General features: G+C 40.4%; 2 protein-coding genes across 2 annotated transcripts; one reads left to right on the top strand and one right to left on the bottom strand.

The window, feature by feature from the left end:
* Positions 1 to 4: 4 nt before the first annotated feature.
* Positions 5 to 4,865, top strand: LOC125531245 (DEAD-box ATP-dependent RNA helicase 10-like; the record flags this gene model as incomplete). Its single annotated transcript, XM_048695655.1, has 12 exons — positions 5 to 204; positions 292 to 361; positions 901 to 963; positions 1,724 to 1,798; positions 2,379 to 2,498; positions 2,871 to 2,912; positions 3,024 to 3,098; positions 3,512 to 3,658; positions 3,829 to 3,966; positions 4,088 to 4,199; positions 4,279 to 4,367; positions 4,476 to 4,865. Coding segments are annotated over 12 exons (1,260 nt in total), but the record flags the coding sequence as incomplete, so codon positions are not given.
* Positions 4,866 to 11,533: 6,668 nt separating this feature from the next.
* Positions 11,534 to 15,980, bottom strand: LOC125531246. Its single transcript, XM_048695656.1, has 6 exons — positions 15,872 to 15,980; positions 14,724 to 14,849; positions 13,378 to 13,554; positions 13,072 to 13,125; positions 12,839 to 12,967; positions 11,534 to 11,998 (listed from the first exon to the last, which is right to left on the bottom strand). The coding sequence occupies exons 1-6, from the start codon at positions 15,968 to 15,970 to the stop codon at positions 11,642 to 11,644; spliced, it is 942 nt and encodes a 313-aa protein (XP_048551613.1). The 5' UTR covers positions 15,971 to 15,980; the 3' UTR covers positions 11,534 to 11,641.
* Between the last annotated feature and the right edge of the window lie 2,522 nt (positions 15,981 to 18,502).

Raw genomic sequence — 18,502 nt, 5'->3', positions numbered from 1 at the left:
CCCACCCCCGCCGCCGGCCATTATTTGTGCAGTTTATGACGGTCCCAGGTCGTTGATCCTGAGCTCGGTCCTGCGTGCAGGGAGGGACGTGATTGGGCTGGGGCAGACGGGGTCCGGGAAGACGGGCGCGTTCGCGCTGCCCATCATCCAGGCGCTGCTCGAGCACCGCCAGCCCTTCTTCGCCTGCATCATGTCGCCCACGAGGTCACCATTTTCCCCCTCTCCTTGCTGAGATACGTTTCCTTCTCGGTAGCTTGTGTGGAAGCTTACCGCGCGGTTGTGGTGGTTCAGAGAGCTGGCTATTCAGATCGCGGAGCAGTTCGAGGCGTTAGGGTCGGCGATCGGCTTGGTTTGCTCAGTGGTAAGTGGTGCTGATACAATTGACTGTTTATTTAGTTCTGATATGGTTGTTTTCAACAACCGACTGGATGTTCATACTGCAACATGCATTGTGTCCTTGCGCGCATCATAGTTCTGATTACCTAGTTGTAATTGCTGGTTGTGAATTGTTGGCTACTCCCTTTGGTTGGCTTGCGGGCATAACACGAAGAGGAGTAATATCGGTGGCGCTGTTAGAATTTTTAGTATATGTAGCCTATTTCAATGTGGTGAAGCCAAAGCATAGCGGAACATGGTTATATCTAAAGTTCTAAAGATCATAACTAAATTGATTAAGTTGGTTGTTATAGGAGCCCATACCGACAATTTCAATGTTTGTTGATGACCTTTCTTCTCTGATTACTTCTGCTCAGTATAATTTGATGAATTTCTATCTTCTATTGCATTAAGATGTCTCTTGGTGACCATGCTACAACCTATTCAAATCAAGTATTCGTCATCAGTTATGTGACTATTGAGTTAAGTGAATCATTTTCAATTGAGATATTTTCCCTTTTCCAGCTTGTTGGAGGAGTTGACCGGATGCAGCAAGTGTTATCCATTGCAAAACGTCCACATATTGTGGTGAGTATCCTCTATCCAATCCTAACCTAAGGCAATATAGGTTATGGATCCTTTGTGCTTTGAAATTGTAAGTGAGGCATGTGATTAAAATCCAGACTTGACCATCAACAAGGCTCATTTAAATCCCAAAGTGGAAAAGCTCGAGCATCAGTATTAGCATATATTAATTCTTTGGACTTAAAAAATACCCTTTTGGCCAACATGTGGCTTCTCCGGTTCTCCAATTAGCCAGCTTATCAAGCCTTTTAGTGCCCCTTTAACTTCCATTTCTAGTAATTCTGTTTGTGAAGGCTCTTGAGGGATTTATTGATCGATAATATACCTGAAGTTAATATACTCTATTCCAAACAAAGTGCATTTAGAATTATAGATTTTGCCCCATCAAAGTTTTATCAAGTTTTCAGGAAAAAAATATTAACAGATATCTATATGCACTATATTTTGAAATAGAGGGAGTAATATAAGCACTTTTAATTTGGAAAGCCACTGTGATGACAAGCGCATCCTTATACTCTGTATATTTTGATACAGAGGTAGTAAGACCCAAGACTCTCCATTTCACTGAATTTAGCATATATAAGTAGCTTCTAGAGTCTAAAAGACATGGGACTTAGGTATACAAGATAAGGCCAAGACCTTCCATTGCATACACCAGTTGCAAGTAGCAGAGAAAAAACACTTTTGTTCTCTTCCATGATATTTGAAAACTGTCTTTATCAGGACTTAGTTTGTTTTATTTATCATCTCCTCTAAAATGCAGGTTGGAACTCCTGGCCGTCTTTTGGACCATTTGAAAGATACAAAAGGTTTTAGCCTAACTAAAGTGAAATACCTGGTACGCATTCTTTGCACTTACTCTTCTTTTAATTTATACATCATCCTGCTTTTTCATTTATGACTAGACCATTCTGATTGTTGGATGTCAGGAAAATGATTGGTTGTTACAGATAGAACCTGCATTAAAGAAAGGAGTAATGTGAAATATAGAGAAGTGGCTTCTCACAAATCCTACCTCACCTGTTAAAGTGGAAACTTACATTTTCCAGGCGGTGTTCCCCTGAAGTGTTAAGCTAACCATCTAATATAATAAGATATCTTTTCATTTTAATTACTTAAAGCTTGTTTTGTCAAGCTGAACCACCCTAGCTTGTGTGTTGTGAACTAGAAATACTTAAATGAATCAGTAGTTGTTTACCATTGCTTGACTGGTTGGTGTAGTAGTTTCTTAGTTGCAATTGCAAATGTGCTATAGTTACTTATCATAAATATATGTTGATTATACTGTCTGGAGCCTTCATTGTCAACTATTTCTTTACATAACTAGTTCATACCTCCACAATTTGGACCAATTATACCAGCTTGTTTAAACTGAGATGCTTTTGTTTTGACATGTGCTCAATCTTCTTGGTTTCTAGGTACTTGATGAAGCTGATAAATTACTTAATTTGGAGTTCAAGGAATCACTTGATGATATTCTGAAGGTCATTCCTAAAGAAAGGAGAACTTACCTTTTTTCAGCCACAATGACCAAAAAGGTTGGTGGGTATTCAGGCGATTTTGTTACGGTTTCATTCAGTGAGCCAAAAGGACTAAAACATCAACAATTTGCCATTGTTGTGTTTGTCAGATTGATGTGGCCTTGTTTACCACTTTGTTTGGTGATTGCACTATAAAGTCTTGAGAAATAGTGCACAGATTGACAGTTTGTCATATAATCGCAATTATTATGGTGAACTGTGCATCATTTTGTATTTCTAGGAGTACTACTTCAATATGCTCTTCCAAGCTGCAACAATGATGCTTCTAGTCACGAATAGCCTTAATTTTCTAATTGGTGCTTCACGGCTTTGCTACACATACATTTTTGTTAGCCTGAATGCAGAATAGCTTATGAGTTTTCTTTGCAGGTAAGCAAACTGCAACGTGCTTGTCTCCGAAACCCTGTTAAGGTAAAGCATCTATTTTAGGCATTCAATAAGCAGCAAAGCGTCAACAGAACAGGACCTTTTGGGCCGCCTTCTTGCTCTTACTAATGTAAGAGGAACTTTTTTTGGGACCAGGTGGAAGTATCCTCCAAATATTCTACAGTCGACACACTTAAACAAGAGTGGTATTTCGTTCCTGCAGATTACAAGGTTAATTCTTGAACTTCTTACTATAATAATGTAATTTTAGGAAGTGCCGAAATCCGTTTCTATACCTCAATATCAGGACCTGTAGTTCTGTGCCCATGTAACTTGTGTGATAAAATGCAGGCCTGCATTATCTTGTTAGTTTGACTTTTTTTGAACAGAGAATTTGGACTTCTATACATTTGATATTAGCAGTACTGATTAAAGCCTGTGTTGATGAAATCCTTGGGACTAAGATTCTCCTCTACATTTAATAAACAATCCTGATAAAGAATGCCCATGCTTATACCCTTGGACTTCAGGAGATTAGTTTAATTCACATACATGTTCTGCTTTGAGATTATATTTCTCTATTTAGTAACAGTGGCTCGATTACTGATTTCCCTTTATTCTTCTTTCGCCATTTCCGATTTCAGGATTGTTATCTTGTTCATGTTCTGAATGAGTTGCCAGGCAGCATGATCATGATCTTCGTGCGGACCTGCGAGTCAACAAGACTCCTTGCTCTCACTTTAAGGAATCTTGGTTTTAAAGCTCTCTCTATCAGTGGCCAGATGAGTCAGGTTTACTTCTGTAACTCTTCTATCAGACAGACAAAAGTACTTGATTTCCCCATTCAGTTATGCACCCTTTTGAGGCCGTATAAGTGAGCTCCATTATGGACATGTTAGTTTTCTTAACATAAATAATACTTCCCAAGGCAAATAATTTTTTAAATTCTTCTCTTTATCAGGACAAAAGACTAGGTGCTTTAAACAAGTTCAAAGCAAAAGATTTCAACATCCTTATCTGCACCGACGTGGCGAGTCGTGGTCTTGACATTCAAGGAGTTGATGTGGTTATGAATTATGATATTCCAATGAATTCAAAGGTTTTCTACCCTGTTTACTTCAGTACCTGTTGCCGATCATCGTATATTGCTTTTTTTATTGAGAAGATCGTGCATTTATATTTTGTCACTGATCTTAGATCTTATGCTGCATCAAATGCAGGATTATGTCCATCGGGTTGGTAGGACTGCGCGTGCAGGGCAATCGGGATATGCCGTCTCTTTTGTGAATCAGTACGAGGCTGAGTGGTTTAAGCTGATTGAGCAGCTCCTTGGTAATAGTTTTCCTCGTTGCTTGTGTCATCGCACACATAGCTGGAGATTTCTTTCTGAAGCCGTCCCCTATTTTTGCAGGAAGGGAAATTCCTGACCGGAAGGTAGATATGGATGAAATCCTGATACTTCGTGAGCATATATCAGATTCAAAGAGGATTGCACTGACGGTATGTGCTTGGCGGAGCAATCAATTTTGAAGTGTCCATAATTGTCTTCCATAAATGCTATGACTGCTGCAGTGATACTAAAGTCACCATTTTGTTATTATTCGGCAGAAACTGAGGGAGGACGGTGGTCACAAGAAGAGAAGGAAGGCGGCGGAGGACGACGATGATGAAGAAGAGGAGGCCCCAAGAGGTCACCGACAGAAATCGAGGTCTTTCAAGAAATCATCAAGGCGGTGATAGCACTCGAGTGCAGATAAGTCGGAACCTCCTGCCTGATGACCAGTAGAATCCGTACATACAGCGCCACCTCGTGAAAGCTATTTATCGGAATTTTGTCTGTAGTTCTTCCGATGCACCAGCTATATTGTTAATTACTAAGTTGCACCAGCGCTATCTATGCTACCTTTGTTTGAAAGTCAGGCCACTTTGAGCAATAGCCAGTATTTCTCTGTTTGATACAAGATTTTACATCTAATCTATATGAATATTTCACCTTTACATTGAACTCATTCTCTCATGGATGAACTCACTGTCTGGTTACACTGCTGTAAATCAATTTTCTTCCTGCGTGTCCAATGAACTGCCACTTTGCAGGCGCAGAGTTGAAAAGGCAGCCGGCGATGTTGAACGTGGCCGGCCTTAGATGGAGAGATCGCTGCTTCTGAGCGCATGTGCGACATTGCTGGCGACGGTGATGCAGAAGAAGAGCCAGCCGAGGAGCGCTGCCCTCACCGTCTCTGCCAGTCGCGCCTCCAGCCTCCACGGCACCATGGCGTCCAACTCAGAGGCACTGCCTCACTGAATAAAGACCTATGGAGAGTAGAGGATGAAGAGTTGAAGAAGCAGAAATCCAGACGGGGAAAAGAGGATGAAGAGTTAAAGAGAGTAGAGCTTACCTTGATGAGGCGGAGCCTTCTTCCTTCCTGTCTGCTTTAACGGGCACGAATCTGGACCGACCTCTTGCTTGGAGTAGGAGAGCGTCATAAGGGCCGAAAGTGAAAGCTGAAGGAATTGGTGTTGCAACCGTGCAAGTAAAGCAACAGAGAAGAAACAGGTGGCCGGTGATGATGCCGATGGTAGCCATCGCCCATCCCTTTCACCGTCCAATCCATGGCAACGAATATCTCTTGTTTCTTATTCCATGCTAAAATATCAAAGCTCTAGGCGCTGTACAGTGTACGCTGCCAAAGAAATTCCGGGAGTGGACTCGCAAGTGTCCGAGATGCATATCCACAGGGGACGGGATCTTATCTCTACAAGAGATGGTAGAAACACACCAAGAGAGGAGATGAGACATAACGTAGGAATGTCTGGCGATTTTGGTTGAAAAAGCGGGTCTAGCAGAATCGTCTCCCTCACTTCAGTGGGATACATGTTGGGGATCGCTTCAAATCGAGCCGTTCCAAATGATTTTTTTGCCTCTGGATTTAGACATTTATTGAGTTCAGATTTTTTATGTTTTATCTATGTTTATCTCGAAGTGGAGAGGACAACCAAGAAATAAATAATCAAAATTCTTCTTGGTGAGGTCTATCTACTTCATTGGATTATTGTATTGATGATCGAGTCAATTATCATCTTTGGCTATGGTTTACTTTTATTCCGCAAAAGAAAGTCTTTGTTATTAAATGTTTCTAGAAGCGAAAGGGACTAAATATTTACTCTCTCCGTTCGGAATTACTTGTCTCGAAAATGGATGTATCTAGAACTAAAATACATTTAGGTACATTCATTTCTGCGACAAGTAATTCCGAACGGAGGGAGTAGTGTAGTAGAACTTATGGTGCATCACCTGCTGATTTTTAGGTGTCAAACTATGTATCCTTCATATTTGAAACCGACTATCCTCCAAGCTTCTAAATCTCGTCCGATACGACCGATATATCAGTTTAGGGGGCCTAATGATATAGATATAGCATATCATTTTGTACCATTTTCATACATACCATATGATATAGACAGAAATATCGACCAATATAGCCGTTATCGGAGGGGTATATATCGTTTATATTTAGAAGACCGATCATAGATGACAACAATTCTTTCTCGGAAATAAGTGAAAAATAAACAAGATTTTGTATTTACAACTTCAGAATATTATCAAAGTTATGCATAACGGTTTGTAAGAACACATATATAATGTATTGATTTTAATAAGGATTTTGTGAATCTTTTTCAAATAGTTTTTCGATTAACAAGTCAATACAGTGAGAACTAAATTTGTTATGCTGAAACATTGACATCATGCATTTTTTGTACTAAAAAGACACGTTTGAAGAAGATTAATGAAAAGAACTTCAAATTTGTTCTCTTCGATATAACTAAATATCGTATGATATACCATCCGATATGCCGAAGTCAAAACGATACAAACTAAATATCTGATATTGTGAATCTACTATCCTCAAACATTACAAAAAAACATTAAAATAATCCGGCTCCTGACTCCTGAGAGCATGTGAGGTGATTTAGAGGGCGTTTTGCCCCACATGAGACCGACGGCAATAATTATTTGCTAGGCCATCTCATCATGGGACCCACATTTCAGATTAAAAGTGGAGCTGGACCCCCTAATGGGTTTTAATGTTAATAACTAATGACAAAACCGTTAAGGTGTAATGATTTAGTATTTCCGGTGGTAATTTCACCAAAAAAAGGCATTTCAGGTCGTAGTCAGTGATGCTAGCTGGAAATTAACCATGCTGACCCCCCAAAATGAGCCAAGGAACAACACGCTTTAGTTGAAAATTTACAGGGATCATCTGCTCAATGAGTCTCAAGGACAACCGTCTTCTAAAGACGAGCACCTGCACCTAACTGCGGGTTCGTTGCAAAATCACATCTGGTTACCCTGCTGTAAATCAATCTTCTTCCTGTGCACTGGAGTGGCACTTCGTAGACGCAGAGTCTGTTCTTTGCCGCCGGCGATGTCGAACGCGGCCGGCCTTAGACTGAGAGATCGCTGCTCCTGAGTTGGCGTGCGACGTCGCTGGCGACGGTGAGGCAGAAGAAGAGCCAGCCGAGGAGCGCCGCCCGCACCGTGGCCGCCAGCCGCGCCTCCATCCTCCACGGCACCATCGCATCCAGCAACACCACAACCTCGCTTCTGCAAGCATCGCTCTGAATAAGGGCCCAGAAATCATCCCTAACGGGGAAAAGAACATGAAGAATTGAAGGAGAGCTTACCTTGGTGAGGCAGAACCTTCTTCCTGTCTGCTCTTAAGAGGCATGAATCTTCAGTTCTTCACCATCCTCTTGGAGTGGCAGACGTCATAGGGGTCGAAAGACGAAAGTGGAAGCTAAAGGAATTGGTGTTGCAGGCGTGCAAGCAAAGCAAGAAGAAATAGGTGGCGGATGTGGTAGTAATGGCAGTAGCCATCACCCATTCCTTTCACCTTCCAATCCATGGCAACAAATATCTCTCGATTTTTATGCTAAAAATCTGAGTTCTATGCACTGTATACTGGCAATGATAGCCCGGCGGCTGCTCAGGACATCTACAGCCAAGTAGGCTGGGAGTGGCCTCTCAAGTGTCCGAGATCTCAGGGCATCTACGACCGGGTGCCCAAATTGCTCGGGCGTACGTCCGGTCAATGCCCCATCGCTAAACCGCGGGCTTCTCACATCGATTCTATAAGTTTAAGTTGACCGGCACTTCTAATATCCAGACTAAGTCTAAGGTGGGTATGGAAAGGCCTGGACGTGCCTCGACGTGTTCGTCACATTGGTCGGGCCCAGCCTGGCCCATCCCGACCCCACAAATTGCCCCCTCCGGACGAACCCTAGACTGAAGTCAATTAGTTCACTCTTCTCTCTCTCTCTCTCTATATATATATATAGGTAAATTATGTGGGGCACCTAGGTGTCTGGGCACCTAAGTCCCAATATAGCAAGTCATATTTGTAGTGCATGGCTTTCCAAATTTTGTTTGCATGCACTACGAGTATAAATGGACAATAATTGCTTTCCAAAAAAAATATACTACCGATTTCCTGGTATGATTCATTTCCAAACAAAAAGGGTATGCATATATAATCTTATTTCTTAAGGTATCAGATATGACAAATAGTACGTCGTTCCTATGGTTCCTATGTATATTAAGGATGTTTTTATGCATTTTTCTAAAGTTTTACCTTTCAAGGTATCTAGTATTTTAAAAAATAGACCGGGTCAGACTTTTTAATGGCTAATATTTCTATACAAATTAAGGTGTCCAAATAATATAAAATGCGATCATAATTAATTGTTTTAGTTGTAGGAATATATGATGCATGCTGATACCCACACATGATTTTTTCCAACATACATATATCCACTGACGATTATTTTTAGTTTAAGGAATGTTTGTTACATATACCCGCACATGATTCTATGTATTTATTGTATCGAGGTATATACTCATAAATTTAATGACAAGGTATGTAAATACGATGAGTATGCATATACAAGAAAAATATATTGAGTACTCTAGGGTGTATACACACACAAAAATCTAATCAATACATACTAAGTAAGTGAATCCAGACGTACCTAATCTAATGGTTATGTATTAAATATTCTGGGTATATACATAAAAAAAATCTAATGTGTTACATACTAAATGTTCTTGGTATATACGTACTAAAAAATCATTGAGTGTGTAATAAATAAATGAATCCGTACATATCTAATCTGATTGATACACACTAAATATTCTGGGTATATACATAGATAAAAATCTAATATGTACGTACTAAATATTCTGGGTATATGTGTATTAAAATTTAACGGGTACATACTAAACAGATGAAATCATATATACATACTAAATTTTCTGGGTATATATGTATAAAAATTTAACGGGTACATACTAAACAGATGAATTCATATATACCTAATTTGTAATATATCTAATGTGTAATATTTTTCCTTCTAAAGATATATGTTACCATGCATGGCGTGCTTAATGACATCCATTTATGATATGCATTATAATTGTTTCCATATTTACTTGTTTCAGAATTGGCAATTAGTAATGGACTATCCTTTACGAGTGGGCTAGCCTGCTGCGTGACACGGAGCCGGACGATGTGAAGGAGATCACCCTTCGCAGTGTTGAGGCGGTTGCGGCCGAACCAGGGCGGCAACGACAATTCCTTTTTTCTGGCGATGAACTATCCTTTTGTATCGGATGAATTTAGTACGTTCGTTATTATTAAGTTAAGTGTGTTCTTTGTGTTCATCTATGTAGCGTTGTATGTGTTGCATGAATTTGGTGGTTTGGATATGAGGGACACGATTGTGACTCAGCAAAATGAGGTGTGCCTGATCACTGTCTGTAGACATGTTCGGTCACATCCGCATGCGTTCGAGGGGCCGGATTTGGTGTATCCAGCTGTAGATGCTTTTAGAGAGAAAAACAACACACGAAGGGAGGAGAAGAAATGGAGTTGAGTGAGGACAACCTATGTGAGACAGGGGCGAGAAAGACAGAACATAGGCACGTATGTGTTGAGTGTGTGGGTGCTTTTTGTATGAACTTTTCCTACAGGAGGACCCTGGCAATGAACGGAATTCTCTTAGGAGGCTCATTCGAGCGAATGCCGTCATAAGAGAGCTTTCCCTCAAAAAGCAACTTTCAAGAAACTTTCAGGAATTGCCATGCTATAATAGAGACAATTTTCATGCTAAGGAAAATAATTGTCATGCTATAGTAGAGAAAATTGCCATGCATTTCAAGAATTTGGCCATGCTAGCTTGAGCAGATAGAATTTCCATGTGTTCCAAAGATTTTCCATGCAGCGGTAGAGAATTGGCAGGCTAAGAAAAAAAGGGAAGTTGTCCACATGTTCAGGATTACCATGCTACAAAGTAATTTCACTAATATTGAAAATAGTTTCGAGAGAACCGGAAGCGTTTGGGGGGACCGAAAGGGTTTCGGGGTTTATCGGGCAATACCGGGTATTACCGATAAATTATATATAGGTGATTTTTTTGGTGATGTTAGATTAATATTAAAAGGCTTTAATAATAGCTTGGAGGCTTTTATACTTAATTTAATATCAACAGGCCTTAAAAGGTCAAGTGGTGGAGAGCTATTTGGGCCCAAATAGAGGTGGCGCCCCTTTCCCCCTTTGGAAGGAAGGGGGAGGCCGAATTGGAGGGAAGTCCCCTCCTCTTGGCCGGCCAAGGGAGGGAGACTTTCCCCCCTTTGTGTGGCGCCCACTCTTCCCTCTCCAACCTATATATACTAAAGGTTTTGGGCACCTTTAACACACAAGTTTTGAAGCCTCCTCTAGTTTTCTAGTCCTAGTTCTAGTTCTACTTGGTCCTAGTTGATCAATTAGAGCTATATCTAGATCCTCTAATCCTAATAATTAGAAGTCTAGTGTGGTTCTAATCTTCCCTCTTTAATTCTTCGGCAACGGTTAGTTTTGGACGGTGAAGCGCCGCCGGATCGTTAAGACCGTAAGCTTACAACTTGTAGAGAGGCCATGCTTTCCGTCTCCCGTTCGAGGGACTGTTCATGTGCCGTTTGTGGGATCGTTCATCTATAGTTCGAGGGACTCCAAGTACGATCTACACCGACTCATCTTCTTTTGCTGCAACTCGGAGTCGGTAATGATCTGATCCAAACCATTTATCGCATCTTCATAGTGTTCCTGGGTGATCGTAGGGCGTTTTTTTGTTTTCTACTATGTTTCCCAACATTATACACGCTTACAGGTGGACTCATGGGGTTCTTCGTCAATCGGCACACAAGTCGCGTCATGATTTACCACCCGCCAGCTTCGTCCTCCTGGCGTATAAGCACCTTTCAAGTATCTAATGGTCAGAGGACGGGACAACGCCTCAACATGATCGCAAAGATCAGAGGCTAAACAACGACTAAGAATACGCGTGACATAAACACTACGACCCTTGGTCCTCCCTCTCGATAACAACCCATGATATTGTATACATCCTTCGTGGTGCGACATGTGGCTTCCCAATCATCGTCGCAAAATCTTCATGTCAAATCGGTGACACGAGCAATTTGCACTCAATTTGTTCAATGTTATAATTCCTAGTGTGCGTGATAGATGCCTTTGGAGTTTTGTCAATTTCTAGTGCATTTGTGGTTTCCATGATAAACTTGTCTCTCGGTGTATACTCAAAATTTATAGAAAGAGTAAATTCATTGCTAATGTGCATAATACAGTAACACATAGTGTCTTATTAGGCCAGTATGAGTTTGGGAAGACAAACTCAAGGGAAACATTATTACACCACCACGTTCAAAGTACACCTTAGTATTACACGCAACCTCCTGGCCCGCCAAAGAAGCACCCGGAATTAACAATAGGAGTGATAGAATAACATTTATTGTTGGATATAACACTAGGCAAGTCCTTCATGATGGGGCTGCTCCTTCCATCCCGTTCAATGAGGCGCAAGTCAGTAAACGATGCCGCACGTCCCTTGCCACCAGGAAGGACGCCACTGCCCAATGGAGGAGTTGGAAGCGCCCTTTCTGCGAACACGAAGCCACCAAACGAGAACTGGTTTGCCTTTTTTGCCATGTATGTGAACAATGACTTTGGGTAGTAGCCCACAGCCGTTGGGACGCCGTTGAAGCCATAGTACACCCACCAGTGCCCACTTTGGTCATCCTATCATATATCATTATTCATAGTCTAAGTATGATATATCAAAATTGAGGAGTTTTTCGGTCCATGCCTCATAAAATAAAACAAAAAACAATTTATTTCATCAACCATTATTTTTGACCAATATAGGTCGGGTACTATTAATTAGTTGGTTGATCAGGGTGTTAGATCCATTTTATAACCCCGATCCAAATTAGAACCTATCTTTTGAAGGGAAATCAATTGAGAATTAGTGTGATCTAGTGATGGCAAGCAACCGCTCATAGCTACTTCCTGCTTAAGATGGGAAGTTGCTTTTTTAGAGCAGAAACTTGGGAAGTCGTTCTTTTGAGAGATCGGAAACGTTAAGCAAGAGTAAGAGACTGACATGCTAATTTTGAATGGGTTATAGCGCAAAACATTAGAATGGTTCGACAACTTTAACACATGGTCTTGGATTCTAAAAAAACACGCCAACATTGCGTGGAGTAAGCTACTTTGAGTCCGTGATCAAATTAGAATCGTTTTGTGAGGACGCAACCATGGGGATGTAGCGGCTGATGCTTTCACTATAAAGTTTTCTCTAGTGATGGTGCTCTTCAAAATTTTCATGTCAAATATAAGAAAATCTGATATCCTTTGTCTAAGTCTAGCTTTTACTACAAACAACAAGTAGAACATTCCTTCATAAAAAAACAACAATACACCTAGAACATTATGTTACAAGGTTTATAGAAAGAAATTTAATCATCGTTCATTTTTTGCTGGGTATTTAGTGATTACCCTTCATGTAAGGCTTAAGAATTAAAAAATATAGCCACATATATAGCATAACTGAGAAACATGTTCTAACATAAATCTTACCTTCAACACTCGAAGCGTGACCTTTGAAGATGGGTTTATGCGAGTTCCTGGAGTAACAGTAGCGCTGCTCGCTGCTATGAAACCTGGACAATCCATGTTGTAGCACCCAGTACTCTGATATCCATCCCTCTGTTACATGGATAATCATTCATGTGCACATATGTATGTAAGCTTACTATCATAGGCAGATCATTTCTTGGAAAGTAAAGTAATTCAAAACATCTATATCATACCGTCCAGTAGGTAAATAAATGAGGATGAGAGTCACCATATTTTTCTGGAGCAATCTAAAATGAAGAGATAAAAGTTAGAAAAAACGTTAAATCACCTATTAAAAGTAACAAAAAGTAAGGGTGTACCAGAAACAACCCCATAAATGGAAGATATATCGCAATTGTGTTCTTTATAGTTTGACAACAAATACATAGTTAGGTCCCCTAGAAAAACTTAGCTAGCTTTTTAGGGAGTCTCGGTTGAGGTCTAAAACAGTTATAAACACCAACAAATTAGGAACTCATGTGAAAAATAAGTTTTCTTACATGCCATCCAACACTAATTGCATTAAAGCTTGATTTTCGACCATCTCCACTGTGGCCAACCCAAATTCCACTGCGACTTAATTGACCACGTTTAAGCGCATGTCCATACACATCAGTGGTGGCATGCAATCCATAGTAGCTAGCATCAGGGCCTCCCGATGAGTCGTGTGTTGCATACTGCATGGTGAACACATCCAAATTGATAAGACTAGAAATAAGAAAGTAACAGAGCAAACATGCATCTTTATCATCTAGAAATATGTATATATAGCTATGAAACAACACTTCCATAGTTCCGTTCAGCCCTTTGACACAAAGAAACAAAAGTTCCCAACGAAACAATCATGGAACTATCGGTTGATCTTAGATTATAATGAATAAGAAAATGTGTTAAAGATAATGAATTTAATGGATAGCTTACTTATCTACTGTTTGTGTTCGAATCATTACATGGTTTTTGAAAACATAAGGAGTGACATGTGTGTTTGCATTTCTTTTTCAAAATTTTCTTAGGAACATTTATATTATATATTGTACAAACAACAAAACTCACATTCTTATAAACTAAGAATCCATTTACTATAATGCACCCTTAGTGATATGATTAGGAGTGTGGTTGTCTGTAGGCCAAGCTCCATGGAAGCCGTTATCCTCACCCCTCCAACATTGCTTTGAGATTTGTGTTAGCCAACTAACTTATTACTTGAAAGTTTCTCTTTTTTGTTTCTCTCAAATGAAACGACATATGTACTTCAAACTTTGCAAGTCAAATAAACTTTAGAACTTCAATGTGTGAAAAAACTTTCGGATTTTTTGGTCTGGCATAAATATCAAAAATGAGTTTTTTTAGTAAAAAATTTATAAGAATTTATGGCTTAAAAAAATAAAAGTTTTTCCTATACTGTAGTTAGATCGTTTTGTTGTCCAGCAAAGTTTGAAGTTCATATGTTGATTTGTTTGGGATAAACAAAAACACAAAATTGATTGCATTGATAGCGATGTAGAAAATGTGTGGCTAGATAAGGTGTGCCATGGAGCCTGAGCTCCACCACAACTTTCCCTATGATTAGCAAGGAAGTACATAAACATGCAAAATTAACTAAAAATATTACATAAGCCACCACCATATCTATATCAAAGGTAAAATGTAGGTTATTTACGAAGCTTTTCAGTTTACAACTACACTAAACTTATCAATCAAAAAGTATTGCAAAACACATGAAGAACTACAATGAGTAGTAAGTAAAATCTTGAAATGTAAATCAACACATACATTTAGATGAAACACCTGTAACCTAGGGCTAATTGGAAATTACTTTCAACAGAATAAGTCAATATAAACTCACATATAGTACACCAGATGAATTATTTCCTTCTCCAGAAAATTTTGCCTCGAGGGAATTTGACTTCAGGCTTGGCAACTTTTGTTTGGCTAAACCATATACCAAATCTTGTTGAAGTGAATTATTACCCTTCAAAGTGAAATATAAGATGTACATCAAACATGAAAATTTGATGTTGATGGTGTCATAATGCAATACATTGGGGCATGTGCTTGGACAGAAATAGTATTGAATTAGGAAGCTGTTGTCATGAACTAATGAATGCTCTACACACTAGTTGACTGAAACATAACTAATACCACATTTCAATAAACAATGACCGCAAATCATTTCACATCTAGTCCCTTTCCACATGGATCTACATACTATAGGTAAAGATCAATTGCAAATAGTTCATATTCTTTCTTTGCATCCATCCTACTACCATTGCTATTAGCAAACGAGCACGCGATAGTGGTTAAAGGAGGCAAGTTAATAATAATTGACTAATATAGATAGGTAAGAGAAACACATATAATGTGATAATAGATCATAAGAAGTTCTGGTTACCAAGGGTAACTATGTACTTGACGTAATTTTGCAGTTGCTAGTTCCCTTCTCCCCCACTCCCTATAAAAATACACTTGTAACCATAAACCTTACTAGCCGTGCAAGCAGTCTAATCAAATTTGTTCAACATGGGCTAACACCCCCTAGGATTTTCAAAGAAGCTGTGTACTCAGACTAAATACAACTCATTTGATCTAAAAAAGGCAATAGGGCACCACATCCCGCACTTCCTTCACCTCCAACCCCGAAAGAAAGATGGGAAATATAGGAACCAAAGAATGCGATATATTTGTAACATCGGATGGGGATTGTCTTAGAGTCCCTCCTTCCGAGACGAGGTTCCTACTGTTTGCCAGTTTCTCACTGTGCTTGGAAGGGAAGCAACATCATGGTAGCACCTATATGACCCATTATGATCCATGTTCCCATCATTCCCTAGCCTATATTTAACTCCACCACACATCTGTATTATTTCTCTTAAAATACACAAGTTAGTATTAGAAAAAAAATTCACTAGAGAAAATATAATTTGGCACGCCACCAAGAACAACCCTCACAAGCACGTAAAGTTCTATGAAATAATATTGTATTCAAACATTTACCTCTTGAACAACAGGGTATAGTCGAACACCCCTGTTCGGATGTGCAAGAAGAAATATAAATACATAAATTGTTTGTAGGAATAAACTAAGTTTGGCCATTTTGGGATGCTTGAGGATGAAGAGCACAATGTTCTAGGCGGAACCCCCTATATATATAGATCTGATGTGTGTGTAGTGTAGGTACACATAGGGTGTCCTTAATGAATATTTAGTAGTGGTACAAAATATCCGGATCCTCCTAAGAAAATATTGATTCATTGATATGTTCAATCATGCATATTAATATTTTTTATATCTTTTGCAATGATAATATATATATATACAAACACACACGTATATCTTACATATTTACGTAAACAAATTAATTGTATAGGTGCATTTTTCTATAATATATCTGCATGAAATTAATAGACGCTCTAGAGAGGTATGCACATGAGATAAGTGAAAAAGATATGAATACATTATGTTGCTACAGGTAGGCGGGTACTGATAAACGTAGTGCGAATCCTCGCAATTATAGTAGTGGACACCACATGCCATTGTTCCATGAATGTATCTTGTAAGTAAATATGAGAACATTAAAGCTTTAAATGTACAATCAAACTCGATATATATTATTAAATACAATAGATATATTATAGATTATCACAAGCACTACCATTTGTAATGTGTATGAAAGGTGGAGAGGAGCGCTACCGCATAGCTGGCAAGGGAAAGGAGAAGTGGCGCGAACGGAGTCTCCTGGCCCTAATTGGTTCCATCGATAGGCTGCAGAGTACTCACACAAGTTAAATGGGAAACATTTTTAGGATAGTAAAACCGAACCCCTTTCCAGTTCGCTGACGCCGTGTGTGTTTCTGCCCGTCTATTTTTGTGCGTGGGTGTCCTAAGTCACCAGAACCGTGGGTCAGTTGTCCTAAGGGGTTGCTTTTCCATGGGCCACCTCCTGCTTCCACTAACTGCCTGGAGATGGCTAAGGGCGCCACGCAACCCCTCACCCCTCCCTCACTCTTCCCCGTCCCCATCTCCTTCCATGGCTCTCCTCCTCACCCGCTGTCAGTGTCAAAATCGGCCGATCTCGGGTAGGGGGTCCTGAACTGTGCGTCTGAGGATCGAAGGTAATAGGAGGCAGGGGATACGATGTTTACCCAGGTTCGGGCCCTCTTGATGGAGGTAATACCCTACTTCCTGCTTGATTGACTTTGATGAGTACATGGGTTACAAGAGTTGATCTACCTCGAGATCGTAGTGGCTAAACCCTAGATGTCTAGCATGTATGTTTATGATTGCCTCCATGGACTAACCCTCCGGTTTATATAGATACTAGAAGGGACTAGGGTTATACAGAGTCGGTTTACAGAGAAAGGAATCTTCATATCCGAATGCCAAGCTTGCCATCCACGCAAAGGAGAGTCCCATCCGGACACGGGGGGAAGCTTCCCATCTTGTATATTTACGTCCCACCAGTCCGGCCCATGTCACATAGCCCGGACGCCCGGGGACCTCTAATCCAGGACTCCCTCAGTAGCCCCTGAACCAGACTTCAATGACGATGTGTCCGGCGTGCAGATTATCTTCGGCATTGCAAGGAGGGTTCCTCCTCCGAATACTCCAAAGTAGTTGATCAAAAGGACTATATCCGGCTCAGTACAATAGTTACAACCCTGAACCACAAGGGCAAAAATGCTTAAACAGAAAAATAGGTCATATCTTCTAACAGCTTTTTCGGCGAGGTGTTGTGTTCCGACCTTATTATTATTATTATTATTATTATTATTATTATTATTTCGAACCATTTTTAGCCTCCCGCTTTGTGTTTCGAGGCGTGGTTTCATTGACACGTCTTGTCAAAAGCAGAGATCGTGTCCCCTTATTACGGGATTCTCATCAATACGAGTTTGGGTAATCCAACCGTGCTGTTTGCACGACCCCTGGGGAATAGGAGAGTTTTAAAGCTCGTGGGGGACGCTTGATATTCACTGCTTTCATAAGAAGATTGGGATCCACCTTTTTACCCCACACCGTCTCCCCCTAGCCCATCCGTCCTCAAGCTCCAGCACCCAAGCTCCAAGCTTTCCCCTCACCGCCAAGTACTCTAATCATGTCCTAATCCGGCTCGCAAGGCAAGTGGTTGGCCTCCTCCAAGACGGCACTACAAAAAAAGACACATCCATGACATTTTGGGCCGAACGAATTTTTTTCTGTCATACTTATGACACTTGTATGACAATAATTGTGACAAAACCCGGTATCATCATAGATGTGGTGGGGTCCTACTTCTATGACAAAAAATCATGACCGAAAATGGGCTTTTCGTCCTGGGCGGGCCGGAGACGCAGCTACATGACATTCTTTGGACCGTCCATGACGGAAAAAACCGTGGTAGAAGCGAGGGCAAGGAAAATATCGGGGAGTTCCCGGTTACGGTGGGTGGTCGGTGTCGTGGTTCTAACTCTGACAGTGATGTAGGGGGGTATGTATGGAGAGGCTAGATCTCAGCTATTGGAAAGTTGTAAGCACACCAAGATGTACGAGTTCAGGCCCTTCGCGGAGGAAGTAACAACCCTACGTCTCGGTGCCCGGAGGCGGTCGACTGGATTACTGGCGTGTGAATAACAGGGGTGCGAACCC

Source organism: Triticum urartu, unplaced genomic scaffold (assembly GCF_003073215.2).
Source record: "Triticum urartu cultivar G1812 unplaced genomic scaffold, Tu2.1 TuUngrouped_contig_6907, whole genome shotgun sequence".
Lineage (NCBI taxonomy): Eukaryota > Viridiplantae > Streptophyta > Magnoliopsida > Poales > Poaceae > Triticum > Triticum urartu.
The sequence above is the reverse complement of the archived record's forward strand: the minus strand, read 5'-3'. Positions and strand labels throughout refer to the sequence as shown.

What these genes read in the sequence shown, in the direction of transcription:
- LOC125531246 (XM_048695656.1), bottom strand. Translation starts at nt 15,970, where the DNA reads ATGGCCAAACTTAGTTTATTCCTACAAACAATTTATGTATTTATATTT. An exon ending in ATTCATCTGGTGTACTATAT is followed by an intron (nt 13,555 to 14,723) that starts GTGAGTTTATAT and finishes TTCACCATGCAG; the next exon opens with TATGCAACACACGACTCATC. An exon ending in TCACGCTTCGAGTGTTGAAG is followed by an intron (nt 11,999 to 12,838) that starts GTAAGATTTATG and finishes GATATATGATAG; the next exon opens with GATGACCAAAGTGGGCACTG.